General features: G+C 39.1%; 1 protein-coding gene across 3 annotated transcripts in view; it reads right to left on the bottom strand.

Moving 5' to 3' along the window:
- ANO5 (anoctamin 5) overlaps positions 1-26,178 on the bottom strand; it is a 52,756-nt gene that overhangs the window by 10,321 nt on the left and 16,257 nt on the right. For 2 of the 3 annotated variants that reach the window (XM_039386011.1, XM_027732475.2), the window contains 10 exons: positions 16,434-16,547; positions 9,504-9,572; positions 8,239-8,523; positions 7,766-7,879; positions 6,942-7,057; positions 6,060-6,194; positions 4,750-4,855; positions 4,600-4,660; positions 2,990-3,141; positions 130-204 (listed from right to left, as the gene is read on the bottom strand). In XM_039386011.1, the coding sequence (XP_039241945.1) occupies positions 130-204; positions 2,990-3,141; positions 4,600-4,660; positions 4,750-4,855; positions 6,060-6,194; positions 6,942-7,057; positions 7,766-7,879; positions 8,239-8,523; positions 9,504-9,572; positions 16,434-16,547 (1,227 nt within the window). Of the gene's footprint in view, positions 1-129; positions 205-2,989; positions 3,142-4,599; positions 4,661-4,749; positions 4,856-6,059; positions 6,195-6,941; positions 7,058-7,765; positions 7,880-8,238; positions 8,524-9,503; positions 9,573-16,433; positions 16,548-23,120; positions 23,169-26,178 lie in introns of all 3 variants that reach the window. The other variant, XM_027732474.2, reaches the window with a different exon arrangement.

Here is a 26,178-nt window from a genome sequence, read left to right as displayed (position 1 = left end):
ATACTGCTATTTGAAAAAAAAAATGCAGAAGAACACGGACTCATAGAAATGGAGGTGGAAGGGACAAGTTAGATTAAACTGTCAGCAACTCTGACATATGTTAAAGCAACGATTCAAAAAGATGCTCACCCAGAACAACACTGTAGTTCCTGAGATGCAGAACCGCACAGCCTGGCTAGTTAAAGGCAAATAAGGCTCCATCTCCTGAAACAGTCAAGTAGAAGACAGTTCATCTTATTCCAACATCAAGCATTACACAGAGCTCTGATCAGCTGTGTGAAAGTGCCCACATCCAAGGAAAACCACTCAGAACCCCCCCCCACTCTCAAAAATGGCAGACAGGACATGATTTTGAATGTGTTGGGGCAGGGGGCAAAAAGATTAGGACAGAAGTGGCCATAAAACTGCTAAAAGTAAAGACAATACCTGGAAAGAATGGTTAAACCTTTGCAAAAGCAATCAGTAGCTGAAGGAAAAAGACCAACTTCATGAACTATCACTGTAAGGCTAGGTCAGTCCTACAGCTTTGAGTCCAAAACTCGGCTCAAGGTTTGTAAAGTCTTCATGCTGTGGATTCTTAAAATTGTCATTTGTATGTGCCAGTCAGAGAGTGGTTCCCTCCACTCCTTCAATTTTATTGTTTTTTTGGTTGAAGAATTGCCTACGAATGCAGCTGCCAAGCTCTGCTACAGCACCAGGCAACCGGGTCCTACCCATGCCAGTATCCCCATATAACACATGTGTAAAGTTTTTGCTATTCTAATTCCTAAAATATCAAACTACATGTGTTATTAAAGGATCATTTAAGAACTAATGCCAGTGGAAGAAGATTTTAGTAAAAAAAAAAAACTGAATTTGATAAATCTTTGGGACAAGGCACTGTGGAAAGCTCACACTCCTCTTAAGCAAAGTGGCATCGAGTGTTACAGACAAGCATCATGGTAATAGTTAAAGGCTCCATTAATAGAACTTTAGGAAACAGTTGAAGGTAAGACACAAGCATCCATATTGGGTGACTTTACACAGGCTTATAACATTTTATACCTATTTTGTGTTAATAAAAAATACATATATTCTATACTAAGAGCAAATATTTCACATACTCTAGGCTATTCAACAAGTTTTATGCTGTAGAAATGTAGTGTAGGCAGTAATGTGCAACGACAGAGCCTAAGTTCGAATCGAATGCTTCATTATTTATGTCAAATAGAATTCTCTTGCAGTCAGCAAAACCAGATCTTAGCTGTGATCTAGTTAGATAGTTTAGCATCATAAACAAACGAGCTGTTAATCAAAGCCTCCAGATGGGCAATTTTGGTTTCGGCGCACCTAGAACTTTGAATCACGGACAGGACTAATGAGGAAGTAATTTTCTGAGTGAAGCAAAGTCAGCTGTGGGACACAATAAAGTCATTGCCCCATATCCACAAAACCATATCAGTCTGCAGAATCAACTTGAAAGCACTGTCATTCCATGTGCTCAGTATTGCACATGTTCTAATGAAAGGAAATTACACCACAGAGTGGCAACCTTGTGCAAGCTACCCTATTACTGGGTACTGATAAGGATCACTGCTAAACCCTGCTGCAAAAAAGCTTCTGAAAAACCAACAAGACAATAAATTGATGTGTCATAGAATAAGACTTGTACAGCCATTGAATTTTTATGGAAATTGTTAATGCATACTTAGAAAGCACAGAGCAGAGCAGTATCTCCCTCTGAGATCAGAAAAATATATTACAGTGCATTTCTATTTCCTAAATAAAGGTAAACCCCCCCCCCAACTAAGGGATCTGGATGAATCTAGAAAACCAGCAACTAACACACGACAGGCAGGCACGTGTTTTCAATTAGTAGAACTAACCAATAAAGAATTGATGCACCTGTAGCTGTTTTCCTGAGCATGCAGAAATGAACACCCTCAGCAGAGTTACGCCTAAAATCATGGTGCACAGTTATCAAAGAGCTCTGTGCAATGTGTGCACTGTGCTAGTTACAAGTACATCAGCAGAATTAATGCTGCACATGTGGAAGGGGAAAAACTCTCTCTCACGAGAAATAAGATTAGTGTATGTATTTCCTAACAATTAAGGAGAGAAACCCTGAAAGACAGGGCTATTGTTTATATGACAATGATTCTTCCTGTGTTCTGGCGAAGCTTCGATTTCTTTTCTGAAGACTTTGTTATTTAAGTATACTTAGGACTAGTGCCAATAAGCTATTTACATGCAATTCTACAAAAGATGATTTTAAAATACATCGAACTGAGGTGGTAGGTGTCGTATTGAAATGCAACCAGCTGATCTCTACATTTGTCAAATACTCCTACCTAAATTAAATATAAATGAAAACAATTACAGAACCACAGAATCAACTAGGTTGGAAAAGCCCTCTGAGGTCATTCAACCTATGACCCAACACCACTTTGTCTACAAGATCATGACAGTGCCACATCCAGTCTCTTCTTAAATACCTCCAGGGACAGTGACTCCACCACCTCCCTGGGCAGCACATTCCAATGTCTGATCACTCGCTCTGTAAAGAATTTCTTCCTAATGTCCAACCTAAACCTCCCCTGGCACAGCTTAAGACTGTGAAGTAAGTATTTATATATAAGTTTAATAATAGTGCATTAAATAGTGTCATTAATCATATCTCAATTAGATTTCAGAGACAGTTCAGCAATCTTCATCTCTCCAGTGTTCCCCAAACAAAGCAGTTATATATGAGAACCAAAACCACAGCTAACCCACTTATCTGTCTTTAGATCAAGGCAACTGCTTCTTCTTATGTTGTGCAGGGATGAGAAAGAGTGCTTTTAAAGGCAAGAAGATTTCAGAGACTGCTGCCCTGAAACATGAAGGATGCTGCAAAGATGGTGTTAAAGCCATAAACTTTGCCTTTGTTTTCCTGAGTTAACACATCAATTTGCACGTTATGAAACTCTCAACGTACAGCTGAACTTGCATGTGTGTCCACACTCCTTACCTGAGTTACAGGATTCCTCTTCTTCTGGGTACACTTTGCCTCGTACTCAGGCCTCAGCTGGAGTTGCTGCTGTTCCTCTTCAAAATCAACCAAGTCCCACTCATATTTCAGTCTAGCTTGCCGTCTCTTCCAAAACTCCAAGAAAAGCGTAACTACGATTTGGAAATGTTAAAATACGGTTAAGGAAGAAATTAATAAGTTCATGAACCAAGTTCAACTTACTTCTGCACTGGCTTCTGTTCTGTGGTTTATCATTTATCCTCAGTGCAACCCATCTATTTTCACTGACTGCCTATGAGAGTTCACAGCTAAGATCATAATACGAATCCAGTGATTTATTAGCTAATTGAATTCCAGAAGTGGATGACAAGGAAGATGCCAAGACATACAGGTATCTCCATGGTTATGAGAGCCATGTTCAATTACAGTTTAACTACTTCTCATATGCAAGAAACAACATGGAATTAACAAAAGAACCTGATGATACAAATAATTGCTTGTGTATAAACCTGCAACACATGAATAATGACTACAAATAAGCAGCATGGCTATTCAAGTTCAAAGATTTCTGTTGCATTTTGATGCTTATTTGATATCATGGTCATTTTAAAGACAGTGAATGTCTGGTGTTTTTCATATGATCAAGAGTTAGGCTGGCTTAAGAATTTTTTAAGACACTAGAGGGAACTGATTTCATATATAAACAACAATAAAGTATATAATACTATATAACACTTTAAGAACCCTATATAAATTACTTTAAAATGTAAACATTTAGTAATCTGATTGTTCTTAATTGAACTGGGAGGCTTCATGGTTAATACAAACACAGGAAAGCTTATCTTCTGCAGTTCTAAACCCATTGGCTGGTACTTCCTGAATGACTAATCCATGTCACACAAATGCTAGTGCTTAAAAAACAAGAAAAGTTTAGTACAGCAGCCCTACAACATCATCTTATTAGATTTTTTTTAATAATTCTATATGAAAAAAGTTAGTGGTGAGATCCTTTGATAACAAATAAACAGATTTTCTGCTAGCACAGAGATCTTTGTGAGCTAATGAAATATCTATATTCAAACTGAACATTTAATTACGATACTTCACACAAACAGCATGAAACGAGATATATTTAAGGAAATGATGAAAATAACTATGCTATCCTGTATTTATAAACCTTCACGGAGTTTAAAAAAAGAATATATATTTAACACAATATGATCTTAAAAGACACAAAAGCTCTCCACTCTCTCACAATGACAGTGATAATGTGCAGGGCTTAGCAGAGAGGACTCTTTCATGGGCTGCATAATGTTGGACCTCTCTGGTTACAAAGGAAAAAAACAAATGTTAGCAGTTAAGAGTACATAATATTTATAATATCCTTATGATATCTTAGATATCTGCTGGATTTTCTTCAGGTTTTTCAATCCCTCTGTGTTCCTCTTAATTCCCCTGTAACTTAAACTAATTTTTACTCTATCACTTTTGCATCTGAGGCACGATACTGAAGTGTAGCCATTATTCCCCTTCCTCCCACTTCCCTCCTGTCCCTCAGCAGCTTGGTCATGATCTTAATGCTTGACATAAAACTTATGAAACATACTCACCCCATATGCCCATGAAAATGGCAAAAAAAAGAGTTGCCACGTTGTCAAACAAATGGGAATACTGCAACAGAATACCCAGGAACAGGTCAGTACCAAAAGAGTTTTCAGGATGAACAAAAATAACAACTGGCTGCAGAATCAGACACAGACCTGTGAAGACTGACAGGTGGTGTTTAGTCGCCAGTAGTCGCAGTCCTGGTCACAAAGTGGGCACATGATGATTTCTCCTCCAATTGCAGGGTCACAGATTTCTTTGCTGAGGAGGAAAACATTATAAAGTATCTGTTTCCGTAGCATCTTAAGAGCTGTTACACAAAATTTGTTTGAAAATTAAATAAAATAAGAACTCCACTTGTTCAAAGCTCAGGATTTGCAGCTTCACAGCAAAGATGCCACATCTTGTCACATTCACTGGTGTTAACCTGTGGCTGGTCAGGGCAAGCCAAGAAATGAAGCAGCTGCTACAAGAAGTAAAATTAACAGCTCCCTCAGTATGGGCTTTCTGATTCTATCAGCAAAGAATCAGGAGTGTCAGGAGCTATACAGCACAGGCACTGCTTTTGGGTGAGATATAAACCCTGTTATTTGTCAGCAGGTCAGCACCTCTTCTAAAAGCTGAGAGGTAACTTCAGCTTTGCTATCTGCAGAAAAATTTGCTACTTCAATTTAACTATGACAGTGGGTGAAGTTTACAATCCTGTGATAGTCCTTCAGTATCCAGAGAAATCTGAACACGTATAGCAGTATTCCCAGGTGAATTCTTAACCTAGCTAAAATACAAGTCTCAAAATGACATAATTCGATAGAATAGATGAGAATTTAAACCTCTTATTCATCCTTTATGGTTAAAACTCACAGTTTTCTGGAAGCCTCCTTATAAAAAACAGTAGGCAATGAAATGTCAACCCTCTTTTCCTCTCCCCACCTCCAGTCCCTGAATACAATATGTCTGGGGTCCTCTAATGAAACAAATACAATGTTTATTTTAAAAAAAAACAACCTATGGTGCTGAGACACTGGATCCCTCTTTGATGGGAGAACACTGCTGATCTGTTTTACTCATGCTTCTGGTATGAGTACAAATGATGACTTACACAAAAAGGTCAGACTGCTCTGCAAGATAGATTAAATAGACAAGCTTAAGGCAACAATAAACACTTAATTTTGAGAGATGTAAGTGGTACATAGGACTTCATGTATTGCAGGTTCTCCAATATGAAAAGCTATTGCCAAATGGCAATAAAATATTGCTTTTCACCTACAAATTGATTCTTACTAATTAATAGTCAAAAGTTCTACATCAGTGGCCCATCACCTTTTCAATCAATAAAGACAGATGAAGAACAAATTTTTCTAGTCTGACAAGCCTTAAAGCTTGTTATCTGTTGGGAGTTTTTTTGCAAGAACTAAATTTTCACGTTGTTTAACTCTGCCCAGGAGAGTTTCAACGTTGCACTCACCTGCTCATATTTTCATCCATTGTAAACAAGCCATAAAGAAAACAGATTAAGCCAACAACTGCTGCAAGGAATAACATCTCAGTGTAAAATCCCAGCCAGGCAAAATAGATTCCAATCTTCTCACCATAGTACTTCCTGAATACCCAAAAAAAAAAAAAAAAAAAAAAAATAAAAAAAAAATATGCAATTAACAGGAATAAAAAGCAAAATTTATAACTGTAATAGAGCAATCTGGCCAGAGTAAAAATGAAACACTTGGCAAAACTCTCTTTTAACATAAGAGTAAATGCATTGATGTACAGTGGAAAAATGATTTGAAGCTGGCCATGGGAAGATACTCAAGCTGAATGAACCAGATGACTGAACGTCCCTTTTTTCCTCCTAGCAGAAGCTCCAGCTTTAAAATCACTCTTTCTCTTTCCCACAGGATAATGCAAATGAAGATTTATTTTCTGATTTTTCCAGAGAGTTACACAAATGAAACTGAGTACACCAGTCCTGATCATATGCTTAGGAGAAATGGATAATCCACAGAAATACAACCACCTGCGTTACAAATGGAGAACTGTAACCTGTGAACAAAGTAATATTTTGTTGTCTAGGATGGGCTGAAAAAGAGATCTTGGGTGAGATGAGTTTAAATTTAGGCTTACAAACTAAGAGTCAAGCTTCCAAACTGCTTTTATCAGTGTTTTTTCAAGTCTGTGTTGAAATTTCAGCGTTTCAAATTGCTCTTTAAAAACTCGTGTATTGATTATAAAATCCAAGATATTCTCTGCATGTGTTTCTCTAAATCTGAATTATCTGTAAGCTACAAATGAATATCAGCTGTACTACAGTGAAAACCCAGGGAAACACAACAAACCACAGGCTGCATTTTACCTGATAAGGTCCAAAGGCTGCTCTTTGTAGAAGCGCAGGAAACGCGCCCACTCCATGTAGAGCGTGTACCTCTCGTTGTCACAGTTGGGATCGTTTGCCTTTTTCCAGTACTGGCACTGTGAGCAAATCAAAGAAAAAGAAAAGCAGGAAAATTAATTTCTAACTAGAAATCAGGAAGTTTAAACAACCTGAAGTCTGCATTTTGAAAATGTTTTAAGAGGTTAAATAAGTATTTTTAGACGAAGATTCGTGAGTCTGTCTCACAAGTTTGGGAATTTTTTCATATGATTTTTTAGCATTTAAGCTTGGTTGTAGTTGTATAGAAGAGATTCTTGCTTTTTATTATCCGTGGTTTTGGTAGTCCCAACAGGATAAATTACTTCCCAGCCTAGACTAGCCTTCTACAGCATAGATCCTGATCAACTAAAATTTCCCACTGATAACCTAAGGAATGTCCATTCACCCATTTATTTTTATTTTCTAAGGAAAGACAAAATATTTGCAAACATTTAAAAATATAAATCTATATAAAGTATCTAAAAATGCCTTATGGTAGAATTCAGAGATATAAGTCTCTAAAGAAATGATGTGACTGACACATGGGTATATCCTAAAAACTCCTCCACAGGAAGAAACATTTCAGCACATAAAAGACAAATAGCAGGGCTGGTAAATATGTTTTGTGTATTATTAAACAGAATCAATGGGACAAATGGAAGGGTTTGAGTACATTTTTGTATCTGCTGGAAACTGCAAATTCACAGCAGGTAAAAGATTGAAAACACTGGGAAATGCTCAAGGAAGCAGAAAGCTAAAATACTTACATCATGAAGAGGATATGCAGCTGTATAGGTGCCATTGTTTAGCAGTCTCTTAATCCCAAATTTTTTCTTCCCTTCTTCTGTTCCATAAGGGCAACGTGTAAGAATATAATTAACCTGGGATTCAAACACAGGAATTTCAGAACTTTCCTATTTTAAGGCCATTTAACAGAACCCTACAATGGTCGTGCACTGTGTGTAATCTGCTGGAACAATATGCAAAAGCAGGAGGTATTTCTTCAGAAGGCCTTACCCCATGTAAAAATACTGAGGGCACAACTGCCTTACAGACACTCAGAAGATCCGTTCCAACAAGTATCACACCAGATTTCTAAGAAGGACACACAGGCACCCAGGCTTCCCTGTATCTACCACGGACACCAGAGTTTCTATGCTCCCTCCTTCCTTGCAGGAATATTCTGATGGGGCTGTGTAAAACTGCATGTAAATGCGAGCAGCCAAACTGATGTACGTACTATTCTGTTCCTCATGGACGGGGAGAAGAAAGTGCTCTCGTCGTTTATGAGGTACAGCTCCTGCTTGTCCTTGCTGAACGGGGCCGTGAAATAATCCGGCTCAGGGTGCATCACCTTCTCGGGCAGCCTGAGTGGGAAAAGCATGCAGTCCAGGGGGTTCTCCACCGTGGAGGGAATGTCATTTTCCTTGATGGGAACTTTGATGTTCAGCACCTCTGCGTACGTGATCAGAACCTCCCACGGCGCGTGGATCTTCACAAAAAAGATCTTGCCATCTTCAGATTCCTGCCCCGGGAAAGTTAAACCAGCTAAATCAGACGTCAGACCAAACTGTGTTTTATTGCAAGATTTATGGGAACAGTTTTTATACACAATTTATTCACTTTTACATATTTCTGAAAGGTTTAAAAAAAAAAAGGAGGCGGGAATAGGGGAACTTTTTGTATATATATATATATTTAATTGAAAAGCTTATCTGAGTCGTTATCCATTCATAAAAACAATCTTTGCACTACTAAAAGCTCAAAAAGGCTTTTCAAACTATATTAATCTCATACACTGAGGCCTGAAAATTGTCATTACACTGAATGCACTGGAAATACAAGAAATATTCTTATCATAGGTCTCACCCAACAGTGTACTTTCAGTATTCCTCTGCATACACAGCAGAAAATGGCAATCAGAAGGTACTTTTGACATATTGCTCAATGAATCCCCTATCCATGGATGTTACAAAGTCTGAACTTCATCAAGAGTTACTTTACCCCACCCAGCCTCTGGCACACTGACTGCATCAGTCAAAATCCCATGTTCTCCAGTTGTTAAACCAAACAGTAACACTAATCAAACATCCTCAAGTTGTTTCACCCTTTCCTCATAATTACAACATCCATTGGGCATAACTAATCCATTCACCAACCTTCCAAACTTATTACTCATTGTTAGGCAGGATTAAATGTAGCTGTGAGCATACTTCCCATTTAAGCGGATTTAAATCAAATCACAGCTATTTTGGAACCACTTTCTTTTCGTTATGAAATCAAAAGCCATCTCTTCCTCTTGAATCACAATTATTCTGCTTCCGCAATTCTTATGAACGTATCTAGAAAAAGGACTCAAACATATTAATCTTGTTTCACCTAAGTAAGTCACACTCCACTGAAATCCACAAGCATAACTGATAATTTTTCCCAAAGAAACAAAGTGGTTTATTAATTTGCAAGTCTACTTCTCTCATCCTAATTTTTCCTTTTTTTTTTTTTTACCTTCTTGTCTTCTGTTTCTAGTTCCAAACCTGCCTTTTGCAGATTGCTCTCAAATTCTTTTCGTCTTTCCTAGAGAGAAACAAACATACTTTAGTAAGTGATAAAGTTAGCAACTAACTGATCCCTTACTGATGACTCACTGAGTTTCAACTTCTCTCAGCTGCCCTGATGACAACCCCTTAATGCTATGTGACCTTCTAAAAGCAATCAGACAAAAAGACAAAAACCAGCTGATGCATACCAGGCCACTTCCGAGTGCAGGCTGGCTTTGTGATGGCAACACATTGGGAATTGCAACAGGAAACCTACCGGGTAGGAAAAGGCATGTTCTGGTTAATCAGAGAAGGAATTGATGTCTTGTGTCCTGAGCACTTCTGACTCTTCAGGAGGCTGGTATGTGAGGTGTGTAACTATTCAAGCTCAGCTACATTGCTAAGAGAATGTCAATCAAAACTAGATGGAAGGAAAAATCCTGGAAGCACGTGGAAGACCGATTGCTCACAGTCCCATCTGTTTACCTGTTTTACAATTATGCCTGATAGAGATGTTCAAGTACTGATTACAGACAATTCAAACAGTACTTCACAAACATCACTGTAAAACTAGATAAGACCAACAAATCACCACGTGTGATCTTCCATGTGCTTAGCTTGCATAAAGTCAGTGTGGACTTCAGCAGAGTTAAACAAACCTGCCTGTGGCAGTGAGCGGTGGCTGCGTGACCTCTCTGAGCTTGAGGTTCTTCTGGAACTCTTTATTTTGCCAAGCAATTCCTAGGTGGTGCCTTTAGGGAAGAACATTTTCTTCCCCTCCTTCTCTGTGTAATTTTTGCTCCTACTGGGAGATTGCATTCATTTCCTTTCAATTATACAAAACTGGCAGAAGAACTGTCAGAATAACCATAAAGTAAGGCAAATATTGAGACCTAGCCTCTTTAAAATGCACAAGCTAGACCACAAATTTATTTTTGGCTAAAACCTGCAATGCTGCCTGATGTTTTTTCTATTGAAAGGTCTTAAATGACATTTTTCAAACATACTTAAAAATGCAAAACACCACAGTTGTCAGCCAATTTCCTTTCCCTGCATGTCTGTGAGCAGCAGTCTGCCCTTTTTGCATTTCAGTTTGCATAAACTATTCAGACAAATGAATACAGACTGAAGAATAGCTTTCACAGCCCTCAAATGTACCTTAAGACATATTGATGTATTTTCTTGTGTTAGCAGCCTTTCATTTTTACTTGCCCCATCTGATTTTGCCAAATATTATTAGATATTAAATTAGACACTTGACTATAGGAGTTGCAAATATGCTAACTCCTCAATTCTAGCACATGCTGGGGGCAAATGCAATTCCATGCACTATTTTTGAATAATCAATCCCACTAAACTTCTTGCATGCACCTGTATAAACATCAGAGCTCTGGTCTGCTGACCTGATAATCAAATAGAGAACAATACAACTAAAAGGTGATTTAGGAGTGTTATGTTGAAGTGTTATAGAAAATCTGACATCTAAGCCTAGTATCCAAAGCTATGTGCTAGTCTGGATTACATTTTCTCCAAACAAAGCACAGTGGTGTGTGTTCTTTCCCCAGCAAACGCTGGAGGAGAGCCAAGTGAGTCAGTTCAGAGGCTCCTCTGCCACCAGACACCAGCCAGCTCCTCTCCAGCTGTGCAGCTCAGGAACAGACAGTGCCAAAGGGTCTGGCCCATTACTTATCTTTCTTATTTTTCCCTACGATACACTTAGTGTGACAAACTACAGTGGTCGAATAGAAATTATGCTCTTTTTAGCACTTTGCTCTCCTCCCATAAGCCCCCTTCTCTGAAACCCATGCAAGGTACTGAACTTTCCAGTCACTGGAAACAACCATTTTTAAAAGGAAATCAGTCTGCTGCTATTGCAAAAAAACAAAAAACCCAAAACCAACATACCCTTGGACCAGTGCTGGTTGGTTTTAATGTGTACTTGTTAGAATTTTAAGCTTCCTGCCTCAAACCTAAAAAGCTGTACCTGGTGGATATATTTCTGATTCCGCTAGAGATGTCACTCTGCAGTCACAGAGGGAAGCTCTCTAAGTCATCCCATTAGTGAAGAGCAGCCAGAGTAGGCTAATGCCCTTCCTCACATCTTAAGTATAGTTCTTAAGCCTCTCCCAAGCATCTGCAAAGCACTGAAACCACATTTTCTGAGACCACTGTGGCCTAGGTAGGAGAGAGGTCAGTAGAGCATTAACCTCTCCAAACACTGCTGTGGATATCTCACATGGTGGGGGATAAGCACAGAGTAACTGTATCATCTAACACATGGTAGGCTGTAAGGAACCATCCTGATAAGATTAACAAAGCAAGATCCAAAGTTCAGCAGTACTAAAAAGCCCAACGCAGATGTAGCACTGCATGATCAGCGGAAGAGAGACAACTCCTATAAACCTGTTTGTGGTGGTACTGCCTGTCACAACAGTCAAGGATCAGGAGATTAAAGTAATTTTAAGTTTACAACATAATACTCCTTAATCAAACTCCTCTTCCTTGCTTTTCCTCTTCCTTTAGGCAGGGAGCACCAAGCTCACCAAAGCCTTCTATGTATCAGGATTCTTGGGCTTATTCTAACTGCAGTCAGTAGGATACTGGGAAGTAAATATGGCCTTGGGAAACATTTACATGCTACTAACAAGGTGTACAAGAACCCTGCTCTTAGCTGTATCCTAGAGAATACAGTATGGGATCAGTCTGATCTTGGTCAGGCTGCCCACACAGCTCCCTCGGAAGAAAGTTTCAGATGAGATGGAGCCTGTTTAGGAAAGGCCTCTTGTCATCTCATCCACCCAGAGCCATGAGAGCAGGAGGCCAACAGCACGGATAACTGGCCCTCCTGCAGCCTGCAGGGACTGCCCACATGGCTGGGAGGGTGCTCCATGTGCCCTCCAAAGTGAGTCTCTCTGTTGACCAGCGACAGGACTTGAGGGAATGGCATGAAGCTGTTTCAGGGGAGGTTTAGGTTGGGTATTAGGAAGTAAAAGTTCAAGTTCAAGCAGTATTTGGACAATGCTCTCAGACACATGGTGGGATTATTGGGCTGTCCTGTGCAGGGCCAGAAGTTGGACTTTGATCCTGATAGGTCCTTTCCAACTCAGCATATTTAATGATTCTGTGGTTCTATGAACTCCTGAACTCCAGTGCCCAATCACCCTCGGGGTGAAAAACCTTTAGTTCCTAATACCCAACCTAAACCTCCCCCGACTCAGCTTCATGCCATTTCTTCAAGCCCTATCACAGGTCACAAGAGTGAAGAGATCAGATCAGTATCTGCCCCTCCTCTTCCCCTCATGAGCAAGCTGTAGACTGCAATGAGGTCTCCCCTCAGTCTCCTCTTCTCCAGGCTGAATGGAACAAGTGCCCTCAGCCCCTCCTGATACGTCTTCCCCTCCAGGCCCTTCACCCTTGTGGCCTCCTTTGGACACTCTCTAATAGCTTCATGTCTTTTTTATATTGTGGTGCCCAAAACTGCACACAATATTCCAGGTGAGGCCACCCCAGTGCAGAGCAGAGCGGGACAATCCCCTCCCTCGCCTGGCTGGCGATGCTTTGTCTGACAAACCCCAGGACACAGCTGGTCCTCCTGGCTGCCAGGGCACTGCTGACTCATTGGACTTGATGATCCTCAGGATATTCTATGATTCCTTCTGCAAGTACCAGCCAAGCTGCTGTAAAGCAGCAGGGAGAAGTGCCCAGCTTGGATGGAGCCCAGCTTTCAGCCGTGCCTGCAGAGCTGGACATGCAGCTTCTCACAGCCGGCAGCCTAACAGGGCTGACAGCACCAGCAACAAGCATCTGATACTTGCTGGCCCTGGCTCCCTAACTCTGGGCTATGTGGTGCCTCCAAGAAAGCAGAAGTTTCTGTTCAAGATGATGAAAACTGGAAAAGGATTTGACAAAATGTCTTTCTGTATCTCCGTGCACCATTGGGGACAGGGGCACTTTGCTTCCAGTCAACACAGGAGCAAGTGACTTTGCACAGAAATCCCTGAGTCCTAATGCTCTGGAGTTCATGTGAAGAAATATACTTAGGGACGATAAAGATCATGTCCTCGTTATTAATAATTCATTAGATATTTTATAAATTCTATTTATTTTTTTGATGGTCACATACATCTCATATGTGAGCAAAATATTTCCACTTATGTGCCGGAGATTTTAAGGAAAAATATAAAAGTGTTGTCTCACAAAAATGTAATCCTAATTTTTGTTTAGAGGAGTTTGTGGTTTGGATTTAGAAGGCAAGTTCAAAACAGCATTGAAGCTGGAATGTGTCTAGGAACATCAAAGAAGTTAATGCAGGAAACTAAGGGAGAAGATGAACAGACTATCTCTTACATCTGTATTAGGGCTGTGTTTAAATACACAAAGAAGTTATTCATCCCATTCTTAGAAATGCAGAATAAAGCTGTTTCCTTGAGACAAGGAAACAAAACCCTTTGTCACAACTGTTATTCTCTTTGTATGAACATTCCTATTCTTAGCTGTTCCATTTTGCTGTATCACTGTGCCACAGCAAAAGAAATTCACATTTCTGTGATGACTGTACAATATCAAGTACAGTATATGTCAGATGAATTCCAGATGCTGCAGTGCACCAATCTTGCTCCCACAGAGACAACAGTAATTGTATGCTAAGTCTGCACCAATTTACAGGCATACTAATTGCATAAAGGTCTATGCTGAACACAAATATAGGGCAAACGCAGATTCGCCAGGAACTGTGTAAAAACATTGATATCTCCATGCCTGTTTGTCCAGTGACTGCAGAGCTAATCTACAGGGCCACTGACTAAACCTCTTCCTCCATGGGGCCACAAACTCTTTTCCAATTAACAGACATACACAAGAATTAAACCTAACAAAACTTAACAGGGATGTTTTGGCCTTTTGCAAGACAGAGATGTTTCTTCCTAGCAAGTGCATTTTTACCTCAGAGAGCAAACACAGCATTAGCTACAAACTCTTGGGCTCCTCCTCACATGGATCCTTCAGTCAATAATGACACTCATGTTCGTGGCCTCTGGTCTGGCAAAGATTCCTGCTACCCTCCAATGATCCATAAAGCAATGAGGAGGAAACTGCTGCACACAATATGAACAAGGGACTGAACATCTGGCTTAGTTTCCTTCCCACTTGAAACATTACCTAAATAGTCTCAATTTCTTTCCTCATCTTAAATAATTTGAGTATGACTAATGGAGAAGTCTATTTCAAGAGCTGCTTTGACAAATTCTGCATGGATATCTTTTTTCTCTCTACACTGATTGGTCTCCTCTTCCTCCTTTTTTAAATGCATTTTGCTTTATAGGAGAAGAAGGAATGCAGCTAGGATTACAGCCTGACAGAGGGTTTGAGTTTGAAAAAGTTTTTTATGTCTGTATATAAACCTATGGTACCACAGCTATAAAATAACCCTGGTCTCCCAAGAAAATCTCTGGAACGTGGCTAGCTGAGCAGAGCTGACTGAGGGTGCTTCACCTGGGAAAAGCATCAAACAGAGACAATGACAGAAATTCCCAGGTTTTTTAAGGTAACGAGTAAGATGAGGGGCTGTGCTCTACACTGGATCATACTTGGATGCAAGTTCAGGCAGCATAAGTCCTTAATGAAAACAGTATTTCCTTCATAAAGGAATGAAAGCAATAAGCCAGTTTTTTAACAGCTCAATCTTGCAGTTTTTGTTCAAAGGAAGTTAGGATTTTTAATTATGAAAGAAATATGAAAAGATATAGATGATAACTGTCCTTTACTTCACAGACCTTTAGTTTTGATCATGATTTTGTCATAAGCATTGGTATAATTATTTTTTTTCAGATACCCTTATCTTTCAGAAAAATATGATTGCATGAGAATGAAGTTTTTTTGGTGTCTCTCTCTTTTCAATTTTTTTAAATCATGAATAAACTTTGGAGTTATATATTGGAGAGACCAGTTTGTAAATGTAACCTCTCCTGACTCAGAAAGAAGGCAGGAAATACAGAGGAAAAAAAACCCTTAAAATCCCTCTTTTTTTTTTTTAAATATTGTGTTTTATGTGAAGTTTGTTGTTTGTCTTGACTGCATCTCATAGTATAGATTTTTTTTATATAGCTTGAATTTACAAGTTTAGCCAAGTTAGGCCACAAGTGTCAGTGTGAGCATGGAACAAATAGGTGTCAGTCAGGCAACTGAATGCTGGGAAGTTCAGGGATAGTCACTGGCATTTTAGAAAAAGCTTGTACTTTGTGCTCTGTTACATAAGAGGGCTCTTATCAAAGCCACTTTAAATATTCTTCTAGAACAATGAATACATATATGTAGAGAGTAAGTCAAACATAGGGAAAAGCTCAAAGAGGACATGCTGTGTTTGTGCCACTCAGAGTACATATTACAAAAAGAGTCTCAAAGGTATTAAAGGAAAATTGCATTGATTCTTGGATCTAAGAATCTATTTCTGCTCTAACTGCAGTCAATGAATGGAAAAAAAATAGTTATTGTTAAATCTTGTTTGAATGATGCTTTGCTTATTTAGAAGAAACCTCCTGCATTTAAAAGTATTTGCAGACAAAACTATTTACAGATATTTCTCCAAAGTCTCAGCTAGACTGTCAATGAAGAAGTAAAATAATTTGGGTTACTTTGCTCAACTATATTATATATTGCCCAGCCTAAGCAATGGAGAGTGATCAATTCAATAAACACAGTCCCAAAAATCTAATAAAATTGGGTCCTGACACACAACAGTAAATTACACAGAAATTTCTGTACATGGAATGGATTTTCACATAGCTATAAAATTTTTAGCTAAGTCCTATTCCAGTTGAGTGTAGTGATCTGAAAGAATTAGTAACTGATATTCAGGTTATTGGAGATAAAAATTAAGAGGATTTCAAAAAGATAAACTTACCAACTTTTTTTCCAATTCCTTACTAAAATCATCCACATAAGAGAGAACAAAATCGATTCTCCTGACACCATCCCTGAAGAAAATAGAATCTTTGCTTTGATGTCTTTTATCAATCTGTAGAAGATAAAGGCATATGAATAAAAAAACAAGTATTGCTATTTCTCTAAAATACAAAAGAAGACAAAGAAGTTTCCCCACATTGTCACAACTCTTCAGTTTCTTCATAGTTGAAGATATACTTGGGCAAGATTTAACAGGGCTATATCCAGTTAAAATAATTTCAAAATTAACTGCATATGTCCACAAGCACTACATGTAAATAACTGGTGCAGGAAGAATAAATACATGTTAGTGTAGCAATACTTGTGAATACTTGAAGCAGGTGGCAAAATGTAAATTCCATGCATTTTCCTCTACATAACAAGATTCACTAAATCAACCACCACAGAGACATATGTCCCAGCAATGACTACATATAAAAATGGCACACAAATAACACAGGAATGACATTTCAAAACTGAGTATTTACTTTCATGGGAAAAAAAAATACATCTAATAAAAGGTATCAATGCAACAGGGTAATTAGTATTCTAATTGATCTATTAAAGGTCATATTTTAATTTATCAGCAGGTCAGAGTGTCATAGTAACATCATTTACCTTTTTCATTGATTAGGCCACAGTAATTAATGTTAGGCAAATAAAAGACTATAACCCCACTCTCCGAAGGAAGTTAACTCTTATTAGGCAATATTATTTGCAATATTAGGTAATATTATTTGTTATCATATCAATATTCAGCTTTACCAAATTGTGTACAAGACATACAGCAAAGTGCTCTCCAGAAGCTAAACGTTGAGGAATTCCAGAGAGGAAATCTGGCCTCTCTGCTGAGGAAGGCTGATGTTTTTAAACCACACCCATCAACAAAAGTGTATTTTTATGGGGCTGAATTGGGTTTTCATTTTATTAGAGTAGGAACAGAACAGAATAATTCAGAGGGCTATGTCTCTGTTGTCTCCGTCTCACACCATGCAAGGATACATGTGAAAAAGTTCCCCGAGAAAGCACAGGATATTTATTTATAACTGTGAACCTTTTTCACAGTTAACAAAAGGCATCACACAGTGAAGCATGTTATTACCGCAGCCATCCAAGCCACTTGCAATACCATTCATCACTGGTTTACCCTGAGACGTCGCTTCAGGAACAGATTGTATCTCCTTCCACTCTGCTGGAATAACCAACAAGTAGTTAGCAGGCCCACTGCTTCCCTCCAAGGTCCAAACCACCTGCTTGGAGCACATACACCCCAACTACAGTGAGTAAGAAATCTGTGCCCCTTAAAGCTGGGAAAAGCCTCCAACTATCAGAACAAGCACCCATAAATAATATGACTATCATGTCTTTTCTATTAAAGGCGAAGTTGTGCTGGAATCCATTCTGACAGCAAGTACATATTTTAAAAGAATGACGCCTACAGTGCTAGTTGCCATCATTTGGATACTTAAGCAGATTTAAAAAAGAACATTAAGAAAGTGGGTCTGAGTGTAGTGCAAGGGTAATACAACAAGCACATGTTTCTGTTACACTCATAACAGGCTGGACCAGCTGGGACACAAAAAGACAAATGGCAACCATGTAATTCCAGAGCTGACAAAATTACAAGCAATAATATCCACATAGTCCAGGACACATGTTTATCTTCAAGTAGGCTGAAATGAAATACAAATAATTGAAAATTCCTATTGTTCCACGGTGTTGTACAACTTTATGCACCTCCATTAGACACACTGGTAACTGCTGGAACCAGATAGCAGCCTACCTGAAGCATCCACACACTACAGAGAATTCCTGTGTTCCCTATCCTAGCCTTTGGGGAGCTCAAGACACTGTGCTGCAAAAGGTAAAAAAAATTATTTCCTGAAAATGCTGCCATCCTTTCTTTGCCTTCCCTCTTCAGCAATTTTGAGAGGGTTTTCTGTGGTTTTTCTTCTTGAGAAATATTTACAGCAGATCAATTAAAGTAGACTACTTTGTATGACTGAAATCTGCTACCTCAGAAAACAGTTTTGCTTTCAAATGTAGTACATAATCTTGCATGATTAAGAGGCTCAGAAAAACCATGGAATCCAACAGATGAAAAGAAAAAGCATTTTTCTATCCTATTTTGAACTTAGAGGTTTGGGTTTTTCTTTGTAAATGTAATCGTGATTACGTGCAAACTGCAACAGTTTAGATGTTGATTTAATCAAGTTATCACAGTGCACAGAACCACACTCACATCTATATAGAATCAACAGTAATGTAATTATTCAGCCTTACAGTAAGTGAACCCCAAAGTGCATTCTAACAACTTACAGTGCTGGGGAATTGCCCTAAAAAAGGCCACCCCAACCACTGGCTTACACTGTGTAAGCCGCAGAATCATATACACAAAGAAGAAATAAATCAATACATAATATTTACTTCAAAAAATGCTCCTGCCAAAGGAGTATCCCAAATTGTCTGGGTTGCATAGCTATAATTAGATTATTCAATACAACTGAAGTAATACTTTATCTTTAGTGCCATCAACGTTCGCTCATTTTTTAAGCTGCGTCAGAACCCTCAGTCATTAAAGGCCTGACTATCAATTTAAGAAGATGCAGTAGTCATTGCTGGATCTGCTTTGAGAAGGGGAATACTTATCACTTCCCTCTCCTTCTGTACATAGGATTATTTATCATGGATAGTGACAGGCCTGCTTATTAAACACATAAATTATTCCTTTCCATTTTGCTGCATTTGGATTTCACGAGGAGAACAAGATCAGTCTTGCATACTTATGCAGGTTTGTGCACACATGTGCACCTACAGGTTTAATATATATAAAAAGTTTGTCATTTGCATTGGTGCTATCAGTGAATCACTAAACATTACAGATTAGTAGCAGCTCTTTCCAGAACTGTATTCAAATCAATTATCCTGGACAACCTGCAGTTATTAAATGAAGCTACACCTCATCACAGTAGATGCTTTATAATGTGTTTCTTCTGCAATACAAGTACCAAATTAAAACTTCCCAACACAGCACAGAAAGCGAGCTGAAGCTCTCAAATAATTAAATTATACCCAGTGAGGAATTACAGAAGAGATGGAGCCTCAAGCCATACGGTGAAGACTCTAGAAGTAACAGCCACAAGTTGCAACAAGAGAAATTTCTACTGGATGTGAGGGTGTGGTTGAGTGGGAATGGGTACAAAAGGTTACCCAGAGGGACTGCATAATCTCCATCCCCAAAGACCACATAGCCTGATCAAGCTAGGCCAGGACTGCACAACCTGACCTAAGTTTGAAGCCAGCCTTGCCTTGGGTAGGAGGCTGGCCAAGGAGACCCCCAGAGGTCACTTCTAATCCAAGTTCACTGCAGGAGTCTATAAAATGGTGTTACTGCAAACATTCAGCATTTATAAACGCTTTCAAAAAGCTGAATAAATCCATCAGCTGCAAAGCAAATTTACAAAAACCACCTGTTCAAATACTGCCCTCCTGTAGTAACTTTCCAGCCTCAATAGTCTAATTATCTCTCTAAGAACTAAGTGACCTCACAAGTTGCAGACAGATGTGCTAACTGAATGCTGCAATGGTCTATCGCGAAGAGAGAAATTTTCTTTTCACATGGCTACAGAAGTGCAAACTTACAGGATTCATACAGAATTATATTAACATTTCCAATTACCCCATATTCGATAACTTTTGTCTAGACATCCAGCAGAGGTTGGGGTATTGGACCATGTCCAACCAACCAACATTCCGAGTACCCACACTTGCAATCCTCACCTCGGATACGATCTAAAGCCCTGCAGAGGAAACCCTGACTCAAACAGGACAGGAGACAGGAGAGACCAAGTTGTCAGTATGGAAACAAGCACAGCTCAAGATGAAGTAAGGCTGTAAGAGCCCGTGGCCCTCTCTGCCCAGACTGGTTTGGGTACAGTGTGTAAATGCTGGCTGGTGGCCCCACACTCCCCAGAACCACCCAGACTCTCCAGCACTGCTGAACGCTCGCTGAGGAGCCCTTGGCTGCCTCGCTCTGCAGGGACCTCAGAGACGCTTCTGCAGGGCCAAGGCAAACAGTCAGACACGGTGAGCTGGAGAGGGGAAACCCAGCTGCTGGAAGTGGCACCAACCACTAACACTGGCACAGAAAGTGCTTCAGAGAAATGACTTTGGTTTGAAGCTGAGGGACGGGGACTGCGGTAAACGTCCCCGTGGCCCAACAGCCTCAGGCAGTGTGGGCAGCTCCCTCTCAGTGGTTTAAGGGAATCACAGTACCCAAAAAGCAAATATGTTTTGCAGGTTATACCTGAACGATTTAATCTCATGTTTTTACAGGACTCTGAGGGATTTCTGTTTCTGGTCATGCACCTAACAGGAATTTTAGGTCCTTACAGGTCACTTAGCACAGCTCACTCCTTATAGGCATGGAGCTTCCTCCAAATACACCCTGCTGCTAAATATCCCAGGCCTCTCCATGCCCATGCTTCAAAGACAGGGGAATGTCTCTTAAAGCAATACTTTTCAGATTGTTACTCAGTCAGAAGAGTGCAAGTGCCTTAGGGGCCTACGTTCAGAAACACCCATCCCAAATTCAATGCCCTGGACTTCAAGGCTTCCCAAGAGTCCAACCCCACGGACATGGGACTGCACGTTCAGACCTCAGCTCTGTTCCCCTTCTGCTTTTTGCATCTTGCACCTTTTTTGTGAGAAGGTAGTTTAGAGCAGCACTTTCAGTAACAAAGCAGTAACCAACACTAATCTGGGGTGGAGGAACCCATTAGCTTCATTAGAGTTACAGCACAGGGAAGCACCTCTGGCTATGAGGTTACATTAATAACATGGAATGGTTGTTTGTATGATCCCCATCAGCACATCAAAGAGTTATACTGTCACAGTCCTATATTTCCAGGCAAAAAACCTGCCTGAAATTACAAAATGAAATTGCTTTGTAACATTTGCTTGCTTACAAGATAGTCTACAAACCAAATATTTATTTTATTGACTGCATACCTTTGATAATCACACAGGCATGTTAGATCTAAAATGGACAGGGTAAAAAAATCAAAAGAACTGCATTAAAAAGTAATCAGGTAATTTATAAATTTCCACTGCAGAAAAACTTCCAGAATACAGAAATGGACAAAACCATAAGTGTTTAAAAGCTGAACCAAAATACAAGAGAAGCTTCCCTAACTGAAGGGGTAGGAAACATTCAATGGCTTAAAAACAAAGTTAACACCTTCACTCAGATCCCCAGTTTGCAAGGAATATTTATATACTCCTCCTGTTCACTGAATTAAACACACAGTTACAGGAAAAACATGCGGATCTAAGTGCTGCTATGCTAAATACAACTTTATAAATATATATATATATTTATATATACCTATAAATAAGTTTAGACATAATTTTATAAACACACATATATATATAATATAAACGTATTTCCAAAAGCAAAAGGTTCCTGTGAATGCATTTCCAGAACATATGCAAATATACAGGCACTCTCATGAAACTCAAAAAGGCAAATTTCTGGTTTATGCACCATAAACTCAGTTCCCATTTTACCAGAGAGCCCCTTTCCATGAAGTTCTCTTCATTATTCTTCCTTGGAGGAATCCGTGCAACTGAAGAGTTACTCATTTTAAAGAAGTGTATTAACAACACTCTTAACACCACACATCCCAGTTTCCAGTTAGACTTCATGCAGGTTACAAGGTTGCATAAAAAAACATAATCTTTCCCATCCAAAGAAACACAAAATCCCAGGTATTTCTTGCAAGTTGCTTTTTTCACTCTCGCTTGTGTTTCATTTCTGAACCACATTAAAATCTGAAAGCTTGAGAACATGCACTTCAAAGCCGTTTAAGACACCAAGATATTTGCACTGAAATTTAAACGCACATAAAAAGCCTCTCTGGATAAACAAGAACAGAACAAAGAAAAATAAAAAGTATGCTAAGAGAGCATAGGTGTTAATGGAAGACACCAGAGCCCAATGTAAGCGAGCAGACAGTTTTAACACACCTCAGCATGTACTTCTTCAGTTATCTTAAGTGAATTTTTGTACTTTTTCTCCATAAAACATTATTATTTTAAGTTTTCTGATATATTTGAGAATTTATACAGTTATCTTTTCTGTGAATTTCAGTAAGTGGCTACTTTGAGCCTTTCCTTATTATTTGCTACAATGAAAAAAAAAAGAGGCAACACGTTTCAAATTACATCAGTGTTTGTTTCTTGCTCTTTAAAACTTTTTAAAGTATCATGCTGACTCACACAGCCCTCGGCTATCATGGTAACAAGGGATCCCACATTTGTTAATAACACCAGAGTCAGAATGTACCCTATAGCCCATCAAACCAAAACAATGATAAAAAAAGCAAACTTTCCAGTTTTCTCCACCAATCTTAACTTTCCAATTTTGTCTATTATCTTTTTGATTTGCTTGAATTTTTTTTAAAATCATCGCCAGGAATAAATGCAAACACCACATTCATAATTTATAAGCTAGAAAATATTCTTTTTTGGAAGGATGGCATCCTTGAAACTGGAAAATTTTCTGGTGAGGGATGTTTTGGCATACTGTAATAGAAGACGCCACACAAATTCATGCAAGGAAGCATGAATATTGCTTACTGCTTACCACATGATGTTCAGGGATGAGTAAAGTAGTCTCAGTGCTGCTTAGGCCCTGCCAGTGGCATCACGGGAAAAACATAATGTTGTTAGCGATGATGCAAAGGATGCTTTGAAAATAAAAGGCTAATTCAGAAGAAACAGCGAAGTTTCTGGCTTAAATTGATAAAAGCTCTTCTGAGCAGTAGATGGATTTTCAGTCTAGATAGTCAAAGTTTAAAGCAATCTCCACTTCCTCAGGCGAGTTTGGTCTCTAGCCTATGCCACCAACTTTTACATGGCCCCTATTAATTTTAAGTATTAATAATTACCATTTTTGGTAAGAGCTATACAGTATTCCTCAGCATTTCCCTTAGAAAAAAAAAAGTCTAAACAAGTTTGCAGGGATTGCCGTTTACAAGCAGATGAAGGATAACTTTTAACAGTACTCTAATTTATTTTGATACCAAAGAGAGGAAGTGTACATAGCATAGACAGCTGTGCTCCCATCCGGAACAATGTGATGCCCCTTAAATGGCTATTTCTTGAAATACCAACCGAAATTATACAACGTGCACTGAACAAAAACAAATGCAAGGAAACAAACCCTCAATCTCCCAGTGTAGACAAGGTAAATTGGTACCAGTAGTTGCAGTTGTTATTCTTAATGAGACTAGTGAGGGCATTCCAGCTTCCAGTTCTGATCCACAGCCAGTGAGGCCCTACCCTGATTTTAATTGTACAAGACCTGCTGCAACATCCTCAGGCCAGTCACCACAGAGGTGACAGGAACACCAAGAACAGAGAGCTCTGCAGAGCACAGCCATCCTACAAACATAACCATGAGCCATCTGGGGTCCTGGCCCCACTGTGGGATTGCAGCAGCGATGGATTTTGAGATCAGACTTTGCCATTGGAACAAATAATGGTTTGCAATACCTCAGCTGTTCCGCAATATCTAATTCTGACAGTCAATAACATCACACTTTTCTTTTGTTTTGCTTCTGTACACAAACCACAGACAGGTTTAAATGGTGCAATGAACAGTGTGAGGGCATTATGAAAATATAACAGTTCTCTATGGAATTCAATTAACTTTCAATAGAAGCAGAATACTAACAGCATTTCGTTATTGGACCATCATTTATTGCTTTAGAATTGTAATATTTCAAAAGGTTTATTACCCTAAAACCAATTTTCATAAAGCACTGTTTATTATTTTTTAAATTAGAAAACAATATTTTTCACTTTTATTACCATTTTTCTTAAGAGAAACCACTGAATTTCATTCCTGCAATTTTGTGAAACAAATGTGCTGGTTTTGTCCTATTGACACATAAACACATCTTTTCATTCTTTTTATGATGTTATCTCTGGGTATTTGCTTATCTAAGTAAGACAAAAATGTCCCTTTCAGAACGCAGTCAAACAAACACAGAAAGATCGATCTGGATTTTGGCAAGGAATCCACATGAGAACCAGTGCAAATATAAATAGCTGCACTATGCTCTTCCTGTGAGATGGTCTGAGCTGGGTTTAGAACTCTAATCCTCATGTCACTGATGCTACAGGAAAAACCTGCTCTATTAGTAGAGAACGAAGGGTTGAGACAATTAAGCAGAGAGTTTTTCTCCAGTTATACACTGCAAGTACCTGCCACGTAAAGTACTGTACAAACTGAACCTCCATGAAAGCACAGCCTTGCTTTCAATGCTGCCCCACAGCTCCTGATCTCTCCACTGCACACAGCCCTCCCCATCCATGCTGGGATTCTTCCATCTACTTTCATCCAGCCTCTCCATCCCACACATTCCTCCACGGCTGGATGTAAGTCCAGGTTTTAGCCATCCACTGGTGCTCACTGCCCACAGAGATAGAATTTTAATACATTTAGTGAAACACTCAGCTGTGAGGTGAAGATGCACAGCTGGCAGAGGCCTTTGTACATTCCTCTGCATTCTGTGAAATGCTTTCCTGTTAATCTAGGGAACCTACCCTACTCTCAGGACAACTGTCCTTAATTAGCAATTAATTAGCTCGGGTCATTGGAGTTAACCGTTGTAAAAGTGGTATTCAAACCCTCTCCTGCAATTTTAAGTACTCTTGTAGAAACGCACCACTTTTTCATTGTATGCCAAAATCTATGTACAGCACAAAGGGGGTCCAATCTTGGTAACACATGACCCCCAAAACAGGATCCAACTCCAACAGTCCAACTCTGTTGAGAGGAAAACCAAGAAGGTTGGCAGTGGTGGCAGCAGTGGTGGGTTGGTCCTTCTTACTCTGGAATCCACTCTCATAAGCCTTTAATGCACTCTGGCTCTCCCCAAAATAGCCCTCAGATTGTGTTTTTGTTAGACTTGGAAGAAGTATTTTTGTGCTTCCATCTAGATTTTGAATCCAATTTGATCTGCCTTCACAATATTGATAATGGTATATGTTTCTCTCTACTTGAAAATCCACCTTGTCTGAATTGAAAAATTAACAAGCATGAAAAGTAATGTGTATTATGATGGTGTTTCTTCAGAAAAAAAAAACCCAAGCAATTAATTTGGAACAACTGCAGCTCTGAAAAAAATAATCATCTATGTGTCATACCCCTAATTTTGGTAAAATGCATTGCTTTATTAAATTTGATGGAGTTCTGTCAATTTACTTCTGCTTACCTGGTTTAAATAAAGACAGCTTGTTCTCAGATTTTCTCATGATCAAGTTACATTATGGACAATCCCGATTAACAATGAGTTAGTGAGCATTTCACTGGTGTGAAACTAACAGAAAAGTGAAAATTTCCTGTATAACCATGCAAAAGTAATTCTTAACTCCTCAGAGCTAGATTAAGGCACAATCCTGCAGCCTTCCTCAGAGTAGTGCAGTCACCTGCATACCAAGGGGTGCACATGCATAGCAAGTAAACATTTTAAAATACTTTGTACTTCTTAATTGGAACAGCAGAGGACAAATAGTCCTCTGTATACACATCTTACAGATGTTGATATACTAAAAACCAGGGATTCAATTTTGGACAAAATCTGTACTAATTTTACATTTATCCCTTCTGAATGGTCTGAACTTTTAGTATTAGG

Source organism: Pipra filicauda, unplaced genomic scaffold, assembly GCF_003945595.2.
Source record: "Pipra filicauda isolate LSUMZ 115617 unplaced genomic scaffold, ASM394559v2 scaffold45_size4122338_pilon, whole genome shotgun sequence".
NCBI lineage: Eukaryota > Metazoa > Chordata > Aves > Passeriformes > Pipridae > Pipra > Pipra filicauda.
This window is presented reverse-complemented; position numbering and strand designations above follow the sequence as displayed.